At 45.1% G+C, this 24,512-nt stretch overlaps 1 protein-coding gene across 1 annotated transcript in view; it reads left to right on the top strand.

The window, feature by feature from the left end:
* magi1b (membrane associated guanylate kinase, WW and PDZ domain containing 1b) overlaps nucleotides 1-24,512 on the top strand; it is a 117,089-nt gene that overhangs the window by 63,292 nt on the left and 29,285 nt on the right. The window contains 10 exon segments of the mRNA XM_079186571.1: nucleotides 8,002-8,121; nucleotides 10,622-10,864; nucleotides 13,132-13,357; nucleotides 14,117-14,199; nucleotides 14,802-14,837; nucleotides 18,032-18,089; nucleotides 19,063-19,175; nucleotides 20,184-20,303; nucleotides 22,193-22,378; nucleotides 22,485-23,138. Of these exon segments, the coding sequence (XP_079042697.1) occupies nucleotides 8,002-8,121; nucleotides 10,622-10,864; nucleotides 13,132-13,357; nucleotides 14,117-14,199; nucleotides 14,802-14,837; nucleotides 18,032-18,089; nucleotides 19,063-19,175; nucleotides 20,184-20,303; nucleotides 22,193-22,378; nucleotides 22,485-23,138 (1,839 nt within the window).

The following is a 24,512-nucleotide window of genomic DNA, read 5'->3' as shown; positions in this document are numbered from 1 at the left end:
CAAAATTTGCTTCTGGGTGGAGCGATCTTTCAGCGATACTCCCGTCAAAGTCTTCGGAGCCCCGGGGTCAGAACAAGCTCCTCCTCCTAGCAAATGTCTACATTACTGTTAGTGTGTCTAATGTCACAGAGGGTTTGTTTTGTCACCTCAAAGCAAGAATTCACCAAAGAAGACATGCAATATCAGCTGCTTTTTTTTGGATATTTGTTCGCTCCAAGACAAACGGTGTATGAATATGGATGTTTTGCTGCTACAGCTTGCCGTCATCTAACCAGTTTTCACTGTCTTGAGCGGTGACGTTCTAGGATATCAGGACACAGTTACCTGGATCTCTATTTCATTTGGTTGAACCAGCACAAAGTCATGCTCAGTCTTTTTTCTCTCAAGCTTTGTGGATGTTTTGGGGTCCGCAAGAAGCGAAGGAAACCTGGTACGAACATGAAAGAAGTATTTCAGTCCGGCTCCCTCGCATCTTTTAAGCGCAAAAAAACGGTGCATTTCAAGCAAGATGAAGACGGATGTCTACAAAATGACAAACGACGCCACCAGACTGGATCCAAAGAAGATGTCAAGCGAGTTAACTCCCCGGCTCCCAGCTATAAACCCAAAGTCGTCCAAGGAGTCAAGCCCAGCATTGTCCTTGTGGAGGGAACTCAATGTAGGTCACAGCTAAAATGCGAGGCCAGGCCTCGGGGATATCAGGCCCAGGGTGCTCTGTTGCTCTGGGGGAACGCGAGCGTAGGAAATAAAACTGATTCTTCACACATGGTTATTTTTAGAAGCTAGGTTGTGGCTGTGTGTATGCATGTACAGCCTCCCTTCACGTTTTTTCATGTGTTTTGATGCGATGGCGTCAGGTGACTGTTCATTTAAACTCTGAACTGAGCACATTTTCCTCTCCCCCCGCTAGCATTTCTGTCTTTCTGAAAAATATAGCACGGTTGGTCATAATTTAGTCTTTTATCGCATAGTGGAATATGTTTCAGTGACGCCTGATTGAATAATATAGTCATTTTGGTCTTAATGTAACGTCATTGTACTGTCTAATCTAATGTTGGCGTCGTCCTCTGCCCTCACAAATGTCAGCAACCTTAGTCTGAGTGTGTCATGCCACTAGAAGGGCAGAAGCTCCCTTAAAATAGTCTGACATCAATTAAATATAGATGAGTTTCTGGGTTTGTCTACCAGTGAGTGCTATTTGTGCTGGAAGAGGAGAAGGGGTGAAGATATTTCTTCTATTAAGTGCATTCAAGAGATCCGTTTTGTTTTCCAGTATTTAAATCCTGAAGCCTATTTCGGGATTTGCATGTGGGTGGTTTGTTCAGTGCAAGACATACAAACACTTTTACCGTTAATTTATTCCCATAAAAGTAGCGTAAGAGGCTCACTGTTGTTCAGCACTAGGTGGAGAGGTGACCCATGGATCCAATAGAGAGTGTGAGAAGGAAATGGACGTCTGTGCTTTCACGCTAAGTAGGTGGAAGCTTTATAGGAGAGCTCGTTATAGCTATAGATGTGTTGTTATTTCTCATCTTGACAACTGACTGGAATAACTAGCTATTTGATGTTGTTTGCATGTGGCAATCAATATTGTTGTCTCTGAACCTAGATATGACCACCTCAGTTGAGTCAACTCAGTTGAGCTGACAGAAAGGTTTTGTATTGATCCTCTGTAAGCTGTGTGGCAGTGTAGACCTACCGGGGAGGACAAGGTCACAGCGAGGCTTTTCACCGTTTGTTGTCGTGTATTGATCGTGGTTTGAAAGACATCATGGCGGAACGAGATGCTCTCTGTTGGTGAACAGCCCAGTGCTACGACGCCGCGTGGAGGGGATGACGCTTGGTGTTAGCGTTTGTCACGGCAAAATACTGTCGCAAGCAAATTCTGTGTCATTAAGTTTATTGACTTAACATTTGAGTTAGGCAGGTTTGTAGCATGTTTTATCTTTCAACAGAAACGCTACATATTCAGATCTACTTATGATGGAATTCATGTTTTAATGTGCCGGAGTACATTTTTGTAAGTGTCAGAAAAACTGGCCAACTCACAGAATCAAAGGCCCACAATTTGGGTTGGGCATATTGAAACTACCCGTCTGATGATATCGCTTTAAGAAAAACAATATACAAAAATTGTCGTCCAAAAAAAAGCTAAAGATCGAGACAGACATAAATGTAAATATCTATGGACTGGAGACACATATGTTGTAATACACGTAAGTGGCCACCGTCGATGGCTCACCGTGAGGGGAGTTTTGGTCCGGCTGCCTCTTGTGAATGCAGTCAGCTGCACACACGTATTTGTGGTGTTTCCATCTGAAGTCCCGACTTGTTCATTGCAGAGCTTACAAATCCTTTCTGGCTCTCTTTTTCTGTTTGGTTTCAAACCAAAGCATGCTAAAATGGCGCATTTGCATTATTTTTGTTAACAAGAGTTAAGACCACATGGGTAATTACAACGGATGAACTAAATAGTTCAAAGCTTCATTCATAACGTTGACATTCAAATTATTCTTAATATTAATAACTTACAGAAACATTGCACGCAATAGTCCACCGGGTTCCTACTTCCCTCCCTCTCTCTCTCTAACACACGCAGTGAGCAAAGCAGTGCTGTATTCTCTCTGTAATTAGTCTAATAAGTCCAAATTTACTTAAAAAGATAGACGTAATGATTTCTAAAACTCACACTGTTTTTATCTAACAAAATATTTGCCAACCCAAATTATGGGCCTTAAACAATTATTCAATTCGTTAATACTATCACAGAGTGGAGTTTCAGGGTTCACGCACAATTTCCAAACTTTTCTTTAACTTTTCAAAGACCCATAATACAATTTTCATGACCATTCACAAACAGAACTGCATAGTGTACTTTACTTTATGTTTTGTTATCCCCTGTGAAAACTTATGCAACCAGTCTGCTATCAGAAAAGAACCCTTTCACAGAGAAACAGGGTTTCTCCGGTTAGATGCTAGAGAAATGGATGCATTGTGGGAAGGATGTCAGGGGTCCTTTATAATACAGGAAGCTTTGAGGATGCAGAGAAGCCTGAATTGTGTTTTCCATTGTCCTCGTTATGTGCTGGTGTGACTTGAGGTCTGAGGCATTGCAGGCCCAATACCAGATCTTCAGCTAGTGACTCATTTTTAATGGAGCCTCTGTGCATTGTACACGAGATTAGGGTTGGTAGTCTTGCCTGTCTCAGTTGCTGCAAGAAGTGGAGCCATTTAACTTTTATAGCCAGGGAAGATGGGATGGTCCACGCTGTTCCTGACTCCGATATACAACAGAAGTGCTGATATCCAGTAAGGTTTGGTCAGGATGGGCCTGGTTAAAGTCAGCTGTCACCTGATTAGTTTCAATCACCTTAAGAAGCAAGTTATTATCATACATTATACATTAGAACTGTGTAGTACCTGGTACTTTTTTGGAACCCCCTCAGTCGATGTTCCAGGCAAGCTGAGCTGATGCTAGAAGAACACTGCACACCACTGATTGATCAGAGAATTGTCCTTTTCTTTTACCCTTTACTTTTTAAATAGCCACGCAATTCGACTGCTTTTTGTTTTATTCGCTCGACCCAGAATGTCCCTTTTGTTTTGTTGCCGATGACAGGATTCAGCGAGTGTCCTTTTGAAGATGATTTCAAGACGGTTTCATGCGGAGGCGCTATGCCGATTAGCTGAGAGCGCTGCCTCCACTGAACTGATACTACCTGCAGTGGAAAACAGATCGAGAAGAGGACATGAGTCGAGTCGAGCGCCGCCTTACCAGGCAGTGGAAACATGGCATCAGCTGAGAAAGCTGGCGCAATAAGGCAGCTGGAGGGATCTAATGAGATGGACAGGCTGAATTTTATGTCTTCTATAACTACTGTAGTTGCTCTAAGCTGTTTATTATGACTATTGTGAGAGTAATTTAATCCTGTTGGCTTCTTTATCGGAGGAATGACGGTAGCAGCTTTGACCCATTCAGGAATAAACATCTGAGGGTCACCACATAGTAAAGATGTCCCTAAAGCATATACTTGTAGCATTTTGCCAATTTTTCTTTGCAAGCTTTGAGCTTTGATTGTTTCCATGATAACTTTTCAAACACACACACATAACAATGCTCATTTAAACCTATTTCCCACTGGCCAAGTGTCTATTTTGGCCACATTCATGCTGGAATATCTAATTAATTACATGAACAACACCAGGATGGGGGGGATAGGACAGAGGGATAAACAAGTGATATGAAGGTAGTAGTGGTAACATGGTTCCCTTCTGTGGTGTGGCTGTGATGGGGTTAGCCTGATCAGTAACTCTAGATACAGTGCAGAGGAGCTGAGCTCTCATTGTGGGGGTCCAATCGAGTCACCATAGGTGGTTCACAGCAGAGACAGGACAGTTCTCCCACTGTGGCTGTTATGGTAATGAAACTGTGTGTGTGTGTGTGTGTGTGTGTGTGTGTGTGTGTGTGTGTGTGTGTTTGCAGGGGGCGATGGGTGCATAAAGCTCCATTAAGTGATTACCCTCCACCCTCAGCTCCCGTTTAGCCCCAGACCATGTCATTTGGTGTCCATGCACCACCTCCCTATTGTGTGTGTGTGTGTGTGTGTGTGCACGTGTACATGTGTATGTGTTGGCTGGCAGGGGGTGGAACAGCTGCTGATTATAGCAGTAGGTGTTTCCTTCCCAACCCCCTTTTGTACCATTACAAGCCGTTCACATGCACCCGCACCACATCCCACTGCTGGTATGCGAGTCAACCCTCTGCTGGATCGCCTGAAGGGAGACGTGGCTCAGCGTTGTGCCCTCATCTGTGTGAAGGGACGGGCCAGAGGATAGACGCAGAGAGAGGGGCACAGAACCGATTTATAATGTGTGGTTACGTAGAGCTAAATGTTAAAACGTGAATTACAAAAATCATACTGCACCCAAAAGGAAATTTAGCAGGCCCCCAGCTTCACGTTCATGTGGTCGACCCTCACGCAGTATGGAAACAGATTTGACATAAAGCGCTAGTGTTGACATGTAGATCCTTTTTCTGGTGTTTTGAACCCAACAGCATGTGCACACACCGTGTTGTAAATCTGTTCAAATCTGCCTAATTAGTATTCCACATACTGTACGTGTTTAAATAATGTGCTCACTTTTGGTCAGCAGTACCGTTATGCACTTAGGTTCCCAAATGTCTGTCGCCCCAGAGTCAAATAACAGAGACTAATTGGCTTGATAATTAAAATGTGCAGCCCGACTGACAGCATGCTGTACTGAGGGGGTGGACACAATAACGTGAACACCCGTACATTATATTGTGTTCTAATATAGCATACAGCCTTCCAACAAACACTCCCTGTGTGAAAGGGCAGGATGGTTGGTGCTTGTTGAGCAATATTGGTTTCATGAAGGGATAAATTGGAAACACTGTATAAGACAAATAAGAAGTAGAGGCTTTAATTTTGGCCAGTCCTCAGAATTTATGTTTAGAATAAGGCGTAGCATTAAAACGATAGCATGCAATTAATGTATATTCATTTTATTCTCTGTTAGTATCGCTCCGTTCTCTCCAGCCTTCTCCCACTCTCATTGTATTTGTGTATACATCATTTATGCTTTCTCATACTCTGTGGTACTTATTTCATATTTCTGTCATGGAATTGAAAAAGGGAGTTGTGAAGCCAGAGGAGACCGTGTAGAGGACTGCGTCATCACTGGAGGACAAACTTGCCCTCGCAGCTTCCCCACCTCTCCCTCCCTCTCTCTCTGTCTGTCTGTCTGTCTCTCTCTCTCTCGCTCTCTCTCTCTCTGTTTCTCTGTCCCCCCCCCCCCCCCCCCCCCCCCCCCCACCCCCCCCACCCCATATCCTTCCTGGGTTGTCCCTAGCAACAGCAGAGACCCAGTGGCATGATGCATGAAGACAGTGAAATTACTTTGCTTCTTCTTACCTTTGTTGTTTTTTTGAAGCACATACAGTCCTGGAGCATTTGTTGTTGTGCATTCTACAGTAACAGGCTACTGTTCTTCTGATTTGTTTTAGGGGGGGGGGGGCATGCTTGTGTGTTGTGCTACAGTACCACTGCCAATATCTCAACCCTTGTTTCCGTGATCATTTTCTTGAATTGCTAATGATGAGTTCTTTTTTTTATTATATTATATTTTTTTTTACAACGCCCACACAGCCATCTCAGCCGGAGAAGATGTTACAGCCGTTAAGCCATGAGACAGCCAGCACTAGACGAACACCCTCACAGCAAATCCTCAAGGCGTCATTGTGTGTGTGCCAGTAGCTGGATTATGCTAACTCTTAGCTTTGGTAGTCTCACTCCTTCTCTCGCTTCCTCTGCATTTTAGTTGTCTTTTGGCTCCTCCAGTCCCAACTCTAGGCAGGAGGTTCTTTCCTTCTCACTCTAATTCACAGCTTGCTCAATGGAGCTTTCGGGGTGTGTGTGTGTGTGTGTGGGGGGGGGGGGGGGGGGGGGTATTGAATGAATTAGGCCTATAGCGATGATAGTGTTTCACCCCTGGGTCTGAGCCAAGGCTCTGCTTTTCCATCCCTTTTGAAACACTGGTCACAATTCCGCTTCCTACTTGGTTTTCTAAGAGCAGCAGTGTCTAAATGGAGTCCAATCAATGGCCACTTTTGTGTGGGAAGTGAACTGACTGTCGGCTGAAGGCTCGGCTGAGGCTGAGGACTCTCCAAGGTTGATGTTGTGTAAAAAGACTCGCTGCCTGGGAATGAGCGGACCGACTGATTTGTTTGACAGACTTCAGGGGGGATTTGTTTGACTTTCGATCAATTCTCCTCTTGCCGTACGAGTGTCTGGCCCCAAAGTTTGGAAGTTTGAGGGCGCCAGAGTATTGTTGCTAGTGATGAACAGGAAGCGCTCCTTGTGTGTGCTCATACAGTAGCTTATAACAGAGATAACATAAAAAGAATAGAGTGAGTTTGTGTCTCCAGATAACACGCATGCCTTTTGTACTTGTATCGTATGCTTGCGTGACTGTATTCTACATGTACGCTTGTTTGGGTACGGATCTGTGATTTATCACCAGTGTCACTGAGCGTGGCTGCAGTGGGAGCCTCTCCCCTTATCCCCACACATCTATTTTTACCAGCTTATTGCCTACCAGCCCAATGGAGACACGACAGGATAGATCAAGAGAGGGAAAGCAAGGGAAAGCCCTCTGTTGTCTGTCAGAACAAAGAGGAGAAAGATTATTTATGCTTAAATTTATTCCATTTTTCCAGCACTGGCGGAAACATTTTTCTTTTTTTGTGGTAGGAAACAATATATGCAGTTGGGAGTGAGACACCAAGCAAGAAATGTGCACTAGTGAGGCAATGATTGCGTGATTGAATGGAGCCAAGAAACCCGAATGTTTAAAACAAAAAGAAAGACCGCCTTTTATCAGTTAAATTGGCATCTCACTATTATCTCAGCTGTTTACCATCGACGCCGCACTGGCCAACTGTCCACAGTCATTAAAGACAAGTGCTAGAATCACACAGGCTACATGCCAAACCACACACACACACATACATATTCACACACACACACTCCCATTTCCCCTCACATATGGCAGGATCCCACTAAGGTGCTACTACGATACCTCACACTCTACCCCAGTGTGAAGGAAGATCACAGCAAACAATGGAGACTGCTGTCACGTTGTATGTGATTTTGATCTACCAGTAGTACAATTGCTCATTGTTATGTGCCATTGAAACTCTCCCAGACTCTGCATACCCCCCCCCTGTCTCATTTACCTTAAATCCAGGAAAATTGGAACGTGTAGTAAGAATAAACGGCGGCTAAACCAGTTTTCAGATGCTAACGTCTTGAAGCATATGACTTTTCTGTTAGTACAAGAAGTGGAGTGAATACCAAGATGAAAGCAATGCTTCCAGTGAATTATTGCACACCAGCTGCCACTGAAATCTTCACCTTTTGTTCCTTGTTATTCTTTCTAGTCTGCTAACTCCCACTCTGTCTCTGATTGGCTGTCCAGGTACAACCCGCGCCCCACGTGACGGAGAAGTTTCTGGCGTGGACTACAACTTCCTTCCAGTGGAGGACTTCCTGGAGTTGGAGAAGAGTGGGACCCTGTTGGAGATAGGAACGTATGACGGTAAATCAGTTGTGTCAGCTTTCAGATATCTAGCACAGCAGCAGCAAACATCAATGGCCTTTTAAAACGAGGCTCACTCGTCTTCTCTCCGTGTGTCAATAAGTGAACGAGCTTAAGTAGTCGAACGGCATTGAACCTGACTTTACACAGAAGTGCCAGCTTGCGTGGCAGAAAATAACCAAGTCCCTCTGTACCTCCGGCCAGCGCTTAAACTCGCTCACCCGCGGTACATCGTCAGCAAGCAGGCGCGTTGTGTCCCTGTCCGGGCCAATCAGCCTGCTTCTGGACAGGTGCACCTGCTGTCCCAGCAGGAGGGAACCATGTCTCCTCTCTGCCTCCAGCCGGCGCTCAAAACATGTCAAGTGATGGTGTCAGTCCCCTTGAGTCAGAGAGAACATTCTTCACTTTAGCTTCTGTTTGCATTGCCGATCATCCATCGCATCAAAAATAAATCCATTGCACAACGACAGATGGACTAACGCCTGAACAGAGATTCTCCTCAGTACCTCGTAGTTTGCGTTGCAGCGGGAAGACGTGTTGTGTTTTTATAAGATTTGTTTTCTCCAATGGCCAAATTCTAATACCCTCGCTTGTTTGGTATGCGCCGCTATCGCCATCACTGTGTCCAACACAAATGTAGGTCAGACAGCCCTCAGCAACCTGTTTACCTCTTTTTCTCCGAGGGGTTGTTGAAAGTAGCTCTCGGACACACTGGAACGCTCCGGATAAAGTAAAAGTAGACGAGAAGAAGTTGATGGGAGAGAGTTAAAAAGGTTGCTGTCAAAATCTTGACATGCTTTGTCTTTCATGTAAGCAACATCACAAAAGACAGTTCATGAAAAATGTATGTGGTGGGTGTTGGATATATATAGAGGTACTGAAAGCTAAGAAGCGTCTATTTTATCAGGAAGTCCATTTTATGTTGTCACCTGCCATTGACAACAAAGCCGATAGATTCAGTGGCGATGACTCGTTGGCACAAAGTACGTGTCACATGTAGCACACAACACTTTGCTGATAAACTACTGACACACTGGGAGGAGCGTAAACAACAACACTACCGTGTATCATCTCCATTCAGCCAGATGATGTTTAATTAAGTGTCTGCTGGTTCACTGTTCCATAACAATGGATTTCTCTCTGACGCCAAGCCAGGAGAAGCAAACCAGGCCAATGGACTCCTGACTGGCAACTTGCTCACTCAACTCCACTAATGACCGTATGGAGGAAATCAGGAGCTTTCAGATATCTGCTCTGTCACTTTAAAAGCTTCGACATACTTTAAACGAGCTAGACTCACTATTCAGATTCAAAAGCAGCTTTGACTTGTGGCTGTTTATAGTCAGTAAAAACATGGTTTATTCAATTAGTGCTCAATTTAATACAATTTGTGAGATGACAAAATGTTGTTGTTTTGGACTATATGAGGATCTGACTAAAGAACATGACTGAATAAATCAAACAAGCTGTTTAAACCAGCTTTCAGTTCAAGTCTATGTGGTATAAACTGCAGTGTGTGAAAGTACAAAAACATCCATCACCATGCCTCACTATGGGTTTTACTAACTGTATACAAGCATATTTACCGTCTTCAACAGTAACATTATCTTGTGTTTTGGTCCAGAAATACAATAATAACATGTTTGTTGGCACTTTAAATGTTTGGACAGGTTTTAGAAAAGCTATTTTGAAAACTGCTAATAAAGCTTTTTAATGGCCGAGATGGCAGTCGGTATTAATTATTATTGTTATTAATTACCCATGTGCTCTTCCTGCTCTAACCTGCCAAGATGTCTGCTGTGAAAAAAAAGTTTATTCTCCATTTAAGTTGTAGTTTGCCAATTTATCTTTTGACTGTAACTTTGCCACCTGGACGAGAAGATTTATTTTTCCTTTATGTTTTGGACGCTGCTGTCGCTCTGTCGCATTAAGATGTTGGCTTTATATTCTGGTTTTTGGATGGTACCGTCTCCTTAAGTCTGCCTGCTCTAACTTTGGATGAAAATGACAAAGAAATCAGCTCTGCATGTTTTATCCTCTCGTCAGTTTTGCTGAAATGTTGTTCTGGCACTGGAAGACAATTTGGCTGCAAACTGCTGCACTAAATGTCTTCAGACAAAGAAAAGCTACCACTGTACTTGTGTATCCAAATGCAAAACATTTCTTGGTATCAACTCTGACTCACAAAATATCAACTTACTTGAGTTCTAACAGTGGAGAAATGATGTAACATTGTTTGAGGAACACCATTTGAGTAAAACATTCTCTAGTTTGTGTTAAGTTAACACAAAGTGGTCTGAACTTTATTTGGCTCAAACAAAGCAGTTTAGCTTTGCTTCAGAGATTCACATTCTCCCACAGAAACCCAGTGTGTGTATTTGCATACAACGGCTTTAACTAAAGCCACACACACACACAACCCTTTGACCCCTCCTGCTAAAATACCCTTCTTTTCTCCGTCTTTTTTATTTAATCCCTACCTCCTCCTCTTGTTGCCTAGGAAACTATTATGGGACGCCCAAGCCACCGGTGCAGCCCCCCAGTGGGAAAGTAATTAACAGTAGCGGTAGCGGCGGTGATGCCCCACTGCCAGACGGGCTCAGCGGTAGCCTGCCGGGCTCGCAGCACTCCACTCCCCGACGCCGCAGCAAGTCCTACAATGACATGCACAATGCTGGACTAGTGCCTGGAGAGCCGCAGGAGGACGACGAGGACCTCCCTGACATGAACAGTAGCTTTACAGGTATGTGTGGCGGGCAGGAGGCCGAGAAAATAACTGTGATGATGTCATCAGGGTTACATCTCTAACAGAGAGTTGTATTTACGTTTAGCAGCCAGGTAGGGTCTAATGATATATATGTTATCCAGTTGCATCTTGGGAAATGTAGGATCTCCAGTGTTTTGATCCATGATAAGGACTACTTCTGCTTCAGGTCCCCCCCAATTTTGAACAGTTGAAATACTAAACAGCTGGAATAACCCTTTACGTAATTGGGTTTTTGTATAGTTGACAAAACAAGGAATTTGGAGACCTCACATAAGACTGTTAAGACTAAACAGCTGATTTAATCAGACAATATTTGAGGTGAATTGATGATGAAAGCAACCCACCACACCCAAAACTATTTAGGACAGACCGTGCATCATTGAAATGCAAAGTGAATGCTAAACCTCACAAGTACAGTCGTTTGATTCGATTGTTCAACTGGGCTACTGAGCAGCCTGCAGAGTCCTTTTTTTCTTCTCTGGCTGTTTAGTTGAGCACAGATGTGCATTTTTTTTCTTCTGTTGAGCAGCTCCACTCTGAGAGCATCGAGATGAAATCCAATAACAAGTCACTTGTCGTGTCACTCAAGGCACATTTGAAACACATTCTGAAGCCCGGTGTAAACAACAGCCTGTCTCTAATGGATTTAGGCACAATGTTCATTCATTTGGATGCAAAATACCAGAACGGAACTAGGCTGGTACCATAGTCCACATTCAATTAAATTTGGCAGCGTGGCACAGGCAACAGCCAATACGAAGTGCCACATTTGGCATCGACACAGTGTGTACAGGCGAGCTAGTTTCACACAGGTTTTTCTACCTTTTTCACAATTTTGCCTGCAACTAACTGTCAAGTGACCACTTATTGCTGGTTTATTGTCATTTTCTAGCTGTAGTTGTATGTTTTTGCAGAACTTACACCATGACTCACATGCTTCTTCAGCTGGTGTCGACACCTTTTAAAACAAACAGACCTGAAGTCAGTGAGTACACAGGCAGTTGCTTGCAGAGCCGTCCTCAACAGCAACCTGAGAACATGCTGTGTTCTGTTTATTCTGGAGTATAACACTGGAATGCCAAACCGGCTTTCTGCAGCTCGGTTTGGAAGCAGAGACGAACTGAATATTTAGTTTGTGATGGATGAAGTGGGAGGCAATGCAAGTGGAGACAAGGCAGGAGGAAATTAAATAGAAAAGAGGGAGGGGCTGAGAAAAAGCAAAGTGGGCAAGTCTGAAAAGGGGATTGGGCAGAGAAAGAAAGAGAGGCGAGGGAGGGTTGCATTTTGTGAAGGAGGATAAGCTCATAAACATGAAGAAGTAGGAGAAAGAGCACAAAGGAGGTAGAGAGAGCACTTTGGTGTGGTGAGAGGCTGCAGAACACAACAGCTTCTTTGATTGGTAAGTAAGTGGTCTCTGGGTTTGACTATATCTGCCTGTATCTATGCGTCAAAAAATGTAAAATAGTGCCATCTGGCTGCAAGCAGCAGAGGGTGGATGACTGAGCAACCTCCATTTTTGTAACCAGGCTTAATGATCCCGTTAGTACTTGGTAGGTCATTGGTGTTGGTGAATTAGAGGGATATTTTATGAGATGAATTCAAGCACGATGCTGACGTCAGTGCTGTTTTTTTTATTTAAAGGGGCTCTGATTGTTTTTTTGAGTATTAATATTGGCCCATGTTTGGATACCTCCTCTTGTGTGTTAGTAGGTCAGTATGGCATTGTATGGAGGTTGACTCAGCCCTGAAGCTGCTTCTGCCATGTGTTTTGAGAAGGTGGGACCGAAAGTTGTTTATTTGCCGCCTGTGATTGCATTAGCTATGAGGGGGCCAGTCTAGTGCGAGTGTGAAAATGAGATAACAGGAAATTAGGTGCTAGCACTTCAGAAGCCACGGTTGTAGGTGTGAACTGCCCACTCGGCAGTTTTTAACTGAAGTAAATGTCTCTACAGCCGTGAGTGTAAGAGTGATTTTAGGTAAAACAACTATGTGAATGCTTTGGAAAGTCCTTGGACCGAGGCTAGATAGTGGCTAGATGAAGCTTTCTAAAACCTCAACTACTACCATCTTTTGGACTGAACTCTTCACTGCTCAGGTAAATTAGATCATTTTGGGGGTTTTGAGGCTGCTTCTGTGACACCAAACTTGTCTCCACTGCTACTTTTTGAACGTACAAGTCTTTCAGCATCCTTTTAACCAAAACTGTTCCTAACACCCAGTCACGTTTGCCTTAAATTCTGCAGGAGATTCTAGTGAATTAGACGAGATTCCTCACTCAGTGCGCCCTTTCGCCCCCCACAAGAGTGACCCGCCCTACATTGGGAGAACCCCCTCACCATCGGCCACCACGGAGAGCACTCAGCAGTCACACTCTCACCTGAGCCATCCTCCCCCGGAGGATCCTCTGGGAACGCTGCCCGACAACTGGGAGATGGCCTACACCGAGAACGGAGAGGTCTACTTCATAGAGTAAGTTAACTCGAGGCAAAGTTCCACTTTTTTACTCTGACATCAAGTATAGAAACAAGGCTTTCATACAGTTACGTACTCACTTTGTAGATCCATGTTTCTGCTTAATGTGATATGTGTTGTTGTGGACATTAATTAAAAGCTTTAGGAAGTGGGGACTTCATCACAAACAATATAATGGAGAATAAATCCAGACATGCAGCCACTATACTCTAAGGCATATACATAGATTTGAATAAGAAACTGGGAAATGAAGTCTGCACGGTAGAACTTTGGGAATAAAATGTATCACAGGTACATTTTATAGCGGTTCCCTTTTGCTGTTTTTTGTTGTTACTCCTAAAACATCCTAAATACAGAGTACAAAGAGGTAAGTCTGGTATAAGTACTGTGACCATGTACGATTCTGTTAACTATACTCTTAAAGCATAGTCGAGGTTCACTGATTTAATCAAGACTCTAATTCTCTGCAGTCTGTTGTTAAAGTAAATGGTGGAAGAGCGAAGAGAGTTCTTTGTGTTTTCTTTTTGCCGTTATTTGTGCTAAATTGTTATGAAGGCTCTAATTTTCAGTCCTGTTGACTTCATATTAACATCATTAACAAGTTAGTTCACGATAAACCAGCAAATCTTCATCTAGAAATGTGCACGTTATACAACATCTTAGAAAGCCTTATTGCTACATACCAGACATGAGGACATTTTCCATTATTTCTAACACATTACGGTCCTTTTTATTTGTGTGTATTTTTCCGTTTAGCCACAACACAAAGACCACCTCCTGGATAGACCCTCGGTGCATGGACAAGCCTCAGAAACCCTTGGAAGAATGTGAAGATGATGGTACGTTCATGAGCTACTATGAGCTCTCTGTGTTTGTGTAAAATCCTCTACGTATGCGTTACACTCCTTTCAAACACAAATCCCATGTATGACACACTATTGACTTACCAATACTTAATCATTGTTATTAAAGAACTGTCGGAAACAAACACCTGTTCAGTAAGTAAATCACTAGTTTTAGATCCTTTTCATATGTGTCCAATTAACTAACCCTGTATTTAGATTGGGTTAGAAAACACCTTTGCTCACTTCCTGTTTCTCAGTGTATTGTCCTGAAAATCACAGAGCGCAGCGGTTCCCTCAGCAGCCTTTGGGTGTCAGTGTTGGGTCACGGAAAATGGCGAGAAGTCATTGGGTGGCTCTGCTCCTTCTCTCAGCTGTTTGTCAGAGCAAGATGCCCCACAGATCCAGTCGTTTGGGGAAAACATGCCTTGTGATTTTTTTTTTTTGTCACATGAGCCTGCGGCTCTCAGATGTTGTTAAACTGACTCACAGATGTGTGCACCCCCCCCCCCCCCCCCCCCCCGTCCCCCTCTCTGTTTCTCTTCTCTTTCCATTTCACAACGGTCCTGTGCTGCTGTGCGGTCCGTCCCGCTGAGTAGAAGGGGTCCACACGGAGGAGCTGGACAATGACCTAGGTAGGATCTTCTCTCATCTTCTACACTCTCACTCCATCACTCTCAGTGTCACGTTGCCGTTTGCACACATCTGATTCACTGTCGCAACTCAAAAACTTCCAGCTGAATTTATTTTGAGCGAGTGGAGTCAGTCAATAGTGCTCATCTACATAATGGCATGAAAATGCCGCCACCAGTGGCTCACACTGAGTCATTTGCTGTTGGTGAGAGATGACTATGACTATGACAATGACTCTAATTATCTAGAGATGACATTATGCCAGGCTGACAGAGATTTGACCTTTACCTAGTCTACTCTGAGTGTGTGGCTTCGATTTATTTTTTTTTTATATCAAACACGCACCGGGTGTGATCAGAAAGCCGGCCTCGGACACGACTGTCAACTTGCCCACATGCCGCCAGCAAACCAGACGCATCCACACGTCATTTCATACATAAGAGACGAGAGCCAGTCCGAGGAACAAGCTTACAATCATGCTTTCCTAATGGCTGTCTGTCTGGGCCAGATGACAACAAGCCTTTTTAATTTTTTATTTTTTTTTCCATGTGGCCTATCAGCACACTAACTAACCTATCAGACACAGCAGCGCGGCCACTTGTGCAGGATAAATGGTGTCTGGAGGCCGTGCCCGGCACGATAATGAATGATGCCATTCCATTAGAGGAGATATCTGATTACTGATTGTAGTACATTGAAATACAGGGACAAAAAGGATAAATACACACATTTCACTTTATTCACTTTTGTTTTTGTCGAATTTGGAATAACGCCAAATGTACCGTTTATTGCTATTGACAAGTGAAAGAATGAAACGTCTTCTTTTAGCTCGATTTGTAACCAGTTTCAGTTTTGTAAAATGGGATTGGAAAGGTTTTCATCTGTCCCAGGGACTTATATAGGAGCCCTAAATATGTATTCAAATCGAGTATATTTTTTCATCATCTGCTAAAGCTGCATTAATCAATATTTTTTCTATTAACATTGAGTCAGATGACTAAATGTCATGTGAAAGGGGTAACCCACAGAGAAATATCACATTAGCTCTCATTTTCCTGCAGCAGCAGCAGGAGGCTGTTTTCAGCAAACGGCAACACAAACGGAACATCACGTGTGAAGAAAATCATCTACATGCCTTCAGTCTCATTGGCAGCTCCCATTGGTTAATGTGTTAAACAGCTGCCATGTTATAGGCATCAGATCAGACGAGTCCATAAGTCAGCCCTCGACCGGATCAACATGTTCAATAATTATTGATCAACACAATCCAATACAGGTGTGCAGAGGAACGCAATTAACTCCAGTGCTCTGAGGAGGAGCAGACTCGACCATTTTATGAACACACACACACACACACACACACTCAAAGTGCCTCTGTAGTACATGCTTACTCCAGAGAAATCAATTGCTGCACAGTATCAAGAGAGTGAGATGCAAATAGTTAAAAATGTCATTCATCATGCTTGACTCCCCCTTGAATTCACAATCTATTCCTGACGCTGACGTGGGGACACAGTGAGAGCAGAAAACACTGCTTGATGAGGGACAGATCTCTTTCTCTCTTTGTCTTTCTCATTTACATTTACACTGAAGTGTACGCCGTACTGTTAAGAAGCTTGCAGCACCAAATGTCCTCTCTCTCTCACTCACTCACTCACTCACTCACTCACTCACTCACACTCATATGCACACACACAGTCACAGGTGCTCCTCCCAGGAGCGGAACCAGCGCAGTGTGAAATCAAGTGGGTGATTAAAATTTTGCGGGAGGCGATGCAGGACCGCATTCCATTTAGCGTTCCAGTTCAGAAATCTGAATGATAATTCTCCATGCCCGCTTTGTGGGTTCACCCTGTTTCGACTGCACCGACGCTTTAACCTTGCATTTCATTTCTTTTTTTTTGCTGCATGTGCTTTTTGTGTTAGCCGCCTTTTTTAGAAGGTGCTGAAAATATGGAATTGTAGTAACTCGATTTGCTTGCAAGCGTTTAAATTGACGACTCTAAATGCAGATTTGTCTGCGGTTGCTCTAAATCCGCTTCGCTGACTACCTGGTCTAACAGACTGTCAGCTGTAGCGGTATGCGTCACGTGCATACAATTTAAACATTCCCATCTGGCTTTTCTTTTTTTCGCATCTGCTGCTGACTCCACTCCAACCAAGGGCCCTCCTCATTAGAAAGCAGAGGGAGGCTCTTCAAGTTTTATGATTGTAATTACCATCTACTTGCACACAGGGCGAGGCTTAATTGGCCGAGGGTAATGATATGTAAAACGGATACATCACAGGAGAGTACTATTGGATGTTCTGTGTTTGTAGCCAATTAGAAGCCGCTGACGTTCTCTATGTGGAGGCCAGCCAGTAACCAATGCTGCTGTAATCTAGACAAACGGCATCACTTCCTCTGGCACACAACACTGCAGAAATACAGCGAGGTGGCACCAGCGGGCAATTACGGGCTGTTGAAGTGGGCCCAGTCATATTCATATCGTTACTTTACTTTCTCTGAAAGTCTGTAAAAGTGCCAGCTCCTCATGAAGCAGGTTTTCAGTCAAGTCCTGGTGCAGTTTTAGTCCACAAGGGGTGACTTATATAAGGACACAAACAGATAGCAGACCGCAACCACACTGCCATTGTGTTTAGCCAAGGACAGGTATGTTTTCACTAATACAGGCATCGGATTAATAAGAAATTAATCCGATTAGTATGAGGAAAAGATAAGGTAATATGTCATTATGCAAAAAATTAGAAAAACATAATTATCTCAGTTTTCTCTGCACATTGTCAGACTCGAGTCGTTCCCCCTCTGTCTTACCTTTACCTGTCTTTCCTTCCTTGCTTCCTTCTTCCCCTCCTCTCTCTGACCTCATCACCACTCCTTTTCTCTCACCTCTCCATCCCTCCATTCATCTCCGCCCGAGGGGGTCTTGCACCATTCTTATCTGATGTGTGGAAATGTCAGCAGTGTGAGGGGACAAAGATGGAGGGGGAGGGGGAGGCCAGACAGCCTGTGAAGTCGCTCGGGCCCTGGAGACTGACTGACAGGCAGTCACAACGTAGAGGCAAAATGTCTCGACTGGCCTTGCCGCTAATGGCTCGATACACGGCCCCCAGCAACTTTACAGCCTTGAGTTTCCACCGTTTCCTCTGTCTCACTCACAATTTGTCTTGTTTCTTTGTTTTTTGTTTTTTTTAGAACTTCCAACAGGATGGGAGAAAATAGACGATCCAGTGTATGGGGTCTACTATGTTGAGTAAGTGACAAGTACAGTATGTAAAGGCATCCAACACGCTGCACATGCAGGAAGGAGAAGAAATGGCCTTCTCGCCTTTTTCTTCCTTCACCTGAAAATAAATAATTTCACTCGTTTTCATTCCAATAAAATCAATTATTGACCTTACTGTAAATAGCAGCAGCTCTAATTCATGTACAGTTCTGCAGTAAGGCGTCAGCGCTAGAGTTTCGCTGCAGCTATTTTGGTCTTTTGTGTACTGCAAAATGTAGGCCATTTTGTTAGTGTCGCTATCATTTGGGAAAACATGCGACGTGTGTGTGTGTGTGTGTGTGTGTATATCTCATCTTGTGTAAAGCCCCAGGGCCTCAGCAATAATACGAATATGTTTCAAGCGTTTTTGATGTTGTTCAAAGCAGCACCTGGGGGCTTCGAGTCTGTGGCATTGCAATGTTTTCCCCCCTCTTTGTCTCTGCAATGTTCTCCTCCTGTTCATCTCCTTCATTTGGTGTACAATGTGAGGCTGTCAGGTGTAATTTCTCAGTGCTGGTAGGTTAGTGGTAAACCTCCCAGGGTGTGTGGTGTGGAAGTTTGGTAGCTTCTGTGAATTAAGTCAAAATCAATCCAAATTGGATTTATTTGACGTGATTTGTGGGCGTGATTGTGTCACGCACGTGCCAGAGAGGGGTTCCTGTGTGTGTGTGTATGTATGAAGTATGGATGCATGCATGTGTATTGCTCCATTGTGTATTAATGAAAGCTTTATCGCCATGTGTCCCCTTCCCTCCCTTGACCCGATCTCTCTCTCTCCTCTTTTACCTTCTCCTCTCCACTGTCTGTTTTTTTCTCCCTCCCTGCTACGCTCCACTTTCCTGCTGATATTTACTTCTCGTCCCACATCCTATTTTCCGTTTCCTATGATTCACTCCTCCCGTCCTTCATTTCTCATTCCTCCACCTCCATCCACTCGTCCCTCCTTCCGCCGTCCCAACAGTCATATCAACAGGAAGACCCAGTATGAGAATCCAGTGTTGGAGGCTAAGAGGCGCAGGCAGCTGGAGCAGCAGCCTCAGCAGCCTCAGCCCCAAAGCCAGCAGCCACCCGAAGGTGAGCGCTACATCCGAGGTTCGTTCACAAGCCCCCACCAAGGGCGTCATTTCCTTTCTTCCTATTCATGTGTCTGACTGAGTGATCTGCATATGTCTCTGTATGCGTGTGTGCGAGACTGTGTCTTTCTAGCAACTATCTGCTACAGATTTTCTTGACGTTGCCTGCTACTGCCTTATGATTTGCTAAGTGCCCTTCCATAAAGGCATAACTATTATTTGCGGCTGCAACACGCAGCCCCTTTTTGAAGTTTAATTTCTGTTTCCCGTGTCGCTGTCGGACACTTGTTTGTGGTAATAACTTGAAAGCTTATTTCCTGAACTGGGTGAAGAAAGGTAAGTTTGTCTTCAACTGAAAGTGATGTGTGTTTTTTTTTTTAAAGAGAGCCTCTTTCCGAATTAGCTTTAAGTGCTAGCTACCAGTATTAACAGTCGTGCTTTAGCTCGCAAGCCTGCCGAAACGCAGCTAATTGATAACCTTGGGTTGCTCCTGCTTCCTGTCTTAAACCGTATGCATTCACAGGACGCCCCGCAGACAGAGATTAATTGTAAATGCAGGCCGGCCCACGTGGGAAGTCTCCTATCGCGCTCCACCTTCTGCTCAGTCAGCAGAAATCATTCGATTCCACTCGATTACCTGCTGATTTCACTCCCCGTCTGAAAGCTCAATCTCTCTTCAGAAAAACTCAATACTATCAAGCAGGGATTTTTCCCCAATTCTTCTCACTTCAGCATTGACTCTATCGCACCGTTTAGAATATCAATGAAGGTGGTAGTCTGATTGGTGCCGTGATGCCGTAACAAGGTGATTAATCAAAGACGCCAGCCATTATGAGGAAATGGGTCCTTCACAAGTTTCTCTAGTGTCACAATGGGTTTCCCCCCCCAAACACACAGCACAGTAAGCTGTGTTGTCCCGGAGCCCTTAGCTCCAGTTTCTTCCACAAGTAGGGCATCTGTGCACCTGTCCGAAACCCGTCTAGAGAACATGTGCCTCTTGCTGTTTCAGAATGGATCGAGGACTCGGCGTTGGCAGGGGTCCCGCTGGCCAGCTATGCTGCCAACCACCAGGAGACCTACAGGGACCCTCAGAAAGGACCTCCAATGCCCAACGCGATGGGACAGAAACGTGAGTTCCCGTCTAGATAACACCACAGTGTGAAACTTCATTAAAAAAAACTGCTTGTTACTATTCTGTTCCCAGGCTGTGTCACCCAGATCAACTTATTACAACTTAAACCAAATTCAGATCGCGCGGTGTAGTTTGTTTTCCTCATTCGCCGCCGCCGCCGCCGCCTCAGGCCGTGTTTGAGTTTTCATGAAGGAGGAGCAGTTATGTATTGACTGCACTCTTTATACATTTCATCATATAGTCTTAATATTAATTCTACTCATCCCGTACATACATTAGACTACATTTTTTCCAAGAGAGCAGTGTTTGTATTTTCTTAATCGACAAACTCTGCGAGGGACAGTTTTATTTTCACTTGTCTTCACTGCGGCCACCTGTTGATTTACATGGAGCCTCTGTTATGATGCTCCCTTGAAATAATGGCCTGATTTCACCCACCATTTAGCGAAACAAACACCTACAGACACTGTCTAGCCGTTACTGTGTGTTGCCAGCTCCTTTTTTATGCCAGCCTCCCACGAGCAGCGTGTCTAATTAGCGCAGCCATGGCAGAGAATTAACTGCCTCACCCCGTCTCTCCCTCTCACTCTCCCTTTGCCGCTCTGCGGGACGTCTTTGCCTTTTTCCCCTCATCAATCTCTTTATGTTATAGCTCACATGCCCGCCCGCTCGCTCACTCTCTGCTTCCGTTCAATTGTTGGTTCTGTCTATCTTCCTCTCTTTCGATCCCACCCTCTGTCTCTCACAACTCTGGGCTGTCCGTGGCCGTGGCATTCCTCTGGAGAAAGGCGTCATTTGAAATCTCTGTTTCTATCTCCCTGCTTTTCATATTGCCTCCTGCTTCCTGGTTTGCTCTTACATCTCTGGATGCTTTTCATGGAGCGCCGTGGTAGCTGAGTGGTTACAGCACATGCCATATCACCAAAAGCATCCTTGGAACCTTTGTTGCATGTCATACCCCCCCCCCCCCCCACACACACACACACACACACACACACACACACACACACACACACACACACACACACATTTCTACGCTGACAAATAAAGGCGAAAATGACACACACAACCTGCAAAAAACACAAACACAGGGACACTTACTGACTCCAAGGGTAATGCATTTTCCATTGAATGCAAGTTATTGTGGTGCTGCTGGTCACTAAGCACACATTCCTCCGTGATCCCTTCTCTGTAATGTACGCGCTTTCATTCTTTCCTTCACCTTTGCCAACATCTCACATCATATTCCATTTTTTGTGAAGCGCGTGAAGTCACCTTCTGTGTTCAGCTGTTGTTCCTCACATTCTCGACAGTGAAGGCGGTTGGATGAATACCTCACTCAAGCTTTTGATTTAGGCTGATCCCATCTCCTATCGTGCTTCATTGTGTCCTTAATGCCAGATAATGAGGTAGAGAAGGGAGGAATGAGTAATTTGGGTTTAGATTGTTCTCAAGCCTTAAGACCACTGTGAAATGTGTATCGTGGATATCTCTGTGTTAATTAAACCCTCACAACCAGGGTTGAATGATAAGAGCCGTTCACGGAGGCAGAGCCCTCTCTCGTATCACGTGACCGTCATTTGGTTATTTCCCCTATTTCCTACCACATGCCATCTCACTTGCCATCTATTTGTCCTAATCAGTCTGTTTTGATTCATGTTATGTCATCGGACCAGAACACATAGTCGATAGCCGTTACACTCATGTCACTAAAGGTTATTTGTATGTTTGTTTGTTTTTTATGCCAGTGAGTCAAAGCCTTTTCACCACATTTCACTAGATGGAGAACAGTTTCAGTGAACCCAAAGCTGCTTCTTTCAGTTTGGGTCGTGACATCGATGTATCAGGGAGACATAAATGTAATTGACTGCGTTTTGTGTGTTCAGGAGGGAAGCCTTTCTTCACCCGGAACCGATCCGAGCTGAAGGGGACTTTTATCAATACCAAGCTGAAAAAGAGTCGCCGGGGGTTCGGTTTCACTGTCGTAGGAGGCGACGAGCCAGACGAGTTCCTGCAGATCAAGAGCCTGGTCCTGGATGGCCCGGCCGCCCTCGATGGCAAAATGGAGACAGGTTGGTGTACCCAAGGAGGCTAAAACTTTGTGTCAAATAAGAGAGCTTTGACAGATGAATTCCAGACATTCGGAATAAAACTTCTCCCTCTTCTCCACCTTTTAAGGTGACGTGATCGTTAACGTCAACGACACGTGTGTGCTGGGCTACACCCATGCCCAAGTTGTGAAGATCTTCCAGTCCATCCCAATTGGCTCCATGGTGAACTTGGAGCTGTGCCGCGGCTACCCGCTGCCCTTTGACCCCGATGACCCCAACACGAGCATGGTTACCTCGGTGGCCATCACCGACAGCAAAGACCCGATCATCGTCAACGGCCAGGAGGCCTCCCACAGCTACGACTCGCCGTCCAGCCACGGCAGTCACAACAACAACATCGGCTCGACCAACGGAGGGGCGCCCCTCAACGGCCTCCCCCGGCCCCACAGCCCCTCGGCGGAGGGCGACACCTCCTCCCAGCACGGCTACCCCAGCGACGTGGTCACCCTGGCCTCGTCCATCGCGACGCAACCGGAGCTCATCACCGTGCACATGGAGAAAGGAGACAAGGGCTTCGGCTTCACCATCGCCGACAGCCCCGGCGGCGGAGGGCAGAGAGTGAAGCAGATCGTGGACTACCCGCGCTGCCGCGGCCTCAAGGAGGGCGACATCATCGTGGAGGTGAACAAGAGAAACGTGCAGAGCATGTCGCACAACCAGGTGGTCGACATGCTCAGCAAGTGTCCCAAAGGCAGCGAGGTCACCATGCTGGTGCAGAGAGGTGAGTGGAGGCCGACCCCTCCATATGCATGCTTGTTGTCTCTGTGAATGTGTCTTTGGTTGGAACTGTTGAGAGCAGATGGCCGTACCTGAAGTATTGCGAAACCAAAGAAACCTTTCCCTTGAATCCGCTCGATGCTGATGACAGCAAAATATAATAATTAGGCTGTCCCAACTCACAGAGATTATTATGATATGGAAGGACAGGAGCCGCAGAGAAAGTTGAGAGAGAGAGAGAGAGAGAGAGAGACAGAGGCTAAACAGTATTGAGAGTCAGAGCACCGTAGCCACCTTGAAATGGAAAGGAGAAAGTTAAAAGGGGAGATGAAGGAACTATGATAAGAAGGGAAAACATCACAGGAGTTTCCGGTCAGCGTCTGAATATTCTCCCTCTTTTTTTCCCCGCTCTGTCTCATACCCGGTTGCTCTCTCTGCCCAGGTTCTCATTCCCCCCCCCCCCCGTGTCTGTCTGCTGTGTTTGTTTGTTGACAAACATGTCTAGTTTATTTCAGGCTCTTAGCGTAATCCACTGTTAAAATGAGTCTCTTTAAAGATGCCTCGGATTGTGCTGGCGTGCCTTTTATCTCCCCCCCCCCCCCCCCCCCCCCCCCCCCCCACACACACACACACACACACACACACACACACACACACACATATGAGCTGTTTACATACATTTCCAGTGTTGGTTGTCAATGCCCCGAAAACAGGGCTCCCGCACATGAAGGCCTCTATTCGGCGTGTACCAACCCGTACCAAAGCTTCTGCGGTGGTTTCTGATTGAAAATCACTGTCACACAGGAGCACGAAATGAAAACAAAGCAACTGTGGATGGAGGAGAAAACTGGAATGATTGAATTTTGGTATTTCCCCCCCCAATCCCCATCCGACTCTCAGACCTCCAGAGCTCTAAACGCACTGTGGGATACAAGTAATTGGACTATTTTCTCTGTCAGACAGTCATAGTTTGCTTTGGAGCTTATTAATTCAAGTAACTAAAAGGTTTGTGTGTGTGTGTGTGCGTGTGTGTGTGCGTGCGTGCGTGCGTGCGTGCGTGCGTGCGTGTGTGCGTGTGCGTGTGTGTGTGTGCAGTTTATCTCCTCGGTAGAGTTAAGTTCTTAGAACTGTTGAGGGAAGTCGGTCAGATGAATGGCGGCTGTCTCTCTCTCTCTCTCTCTGTCTCTCTCTCTCTCTCTCTCTGTCTTTCCCTCTACATATGTGACTGATTCAATCTGCATCTCTGTCTCTTTCTCCATGTTGACACACAACCCAAACACACATGGACCGAACCGGTCCACTCCCCCTCACTGGCTTTTGCTAATGAGTAGTATTTCTCTATCGCATTAGTGTACACAAGCCCATAATGTGATAGAGC

Source organism: Pholis gunnellus (assembly GCF_910591455.1).
Source record: "Pholis gunnellus genome assembly, chromosome: 3".
Taxonomy (NCBI): domain Eukaryota; kingdom Metazoa; phylum Chordata; class Actinopteri; order Perciformes; family Pholidae; genus Pholis; species Pholis gunnellus.
The sequence above is the reverse complement of the archived record's forward strand: the minus strand, read 5'-3'. Positions and strand labels throughout refer to the sequence as shown.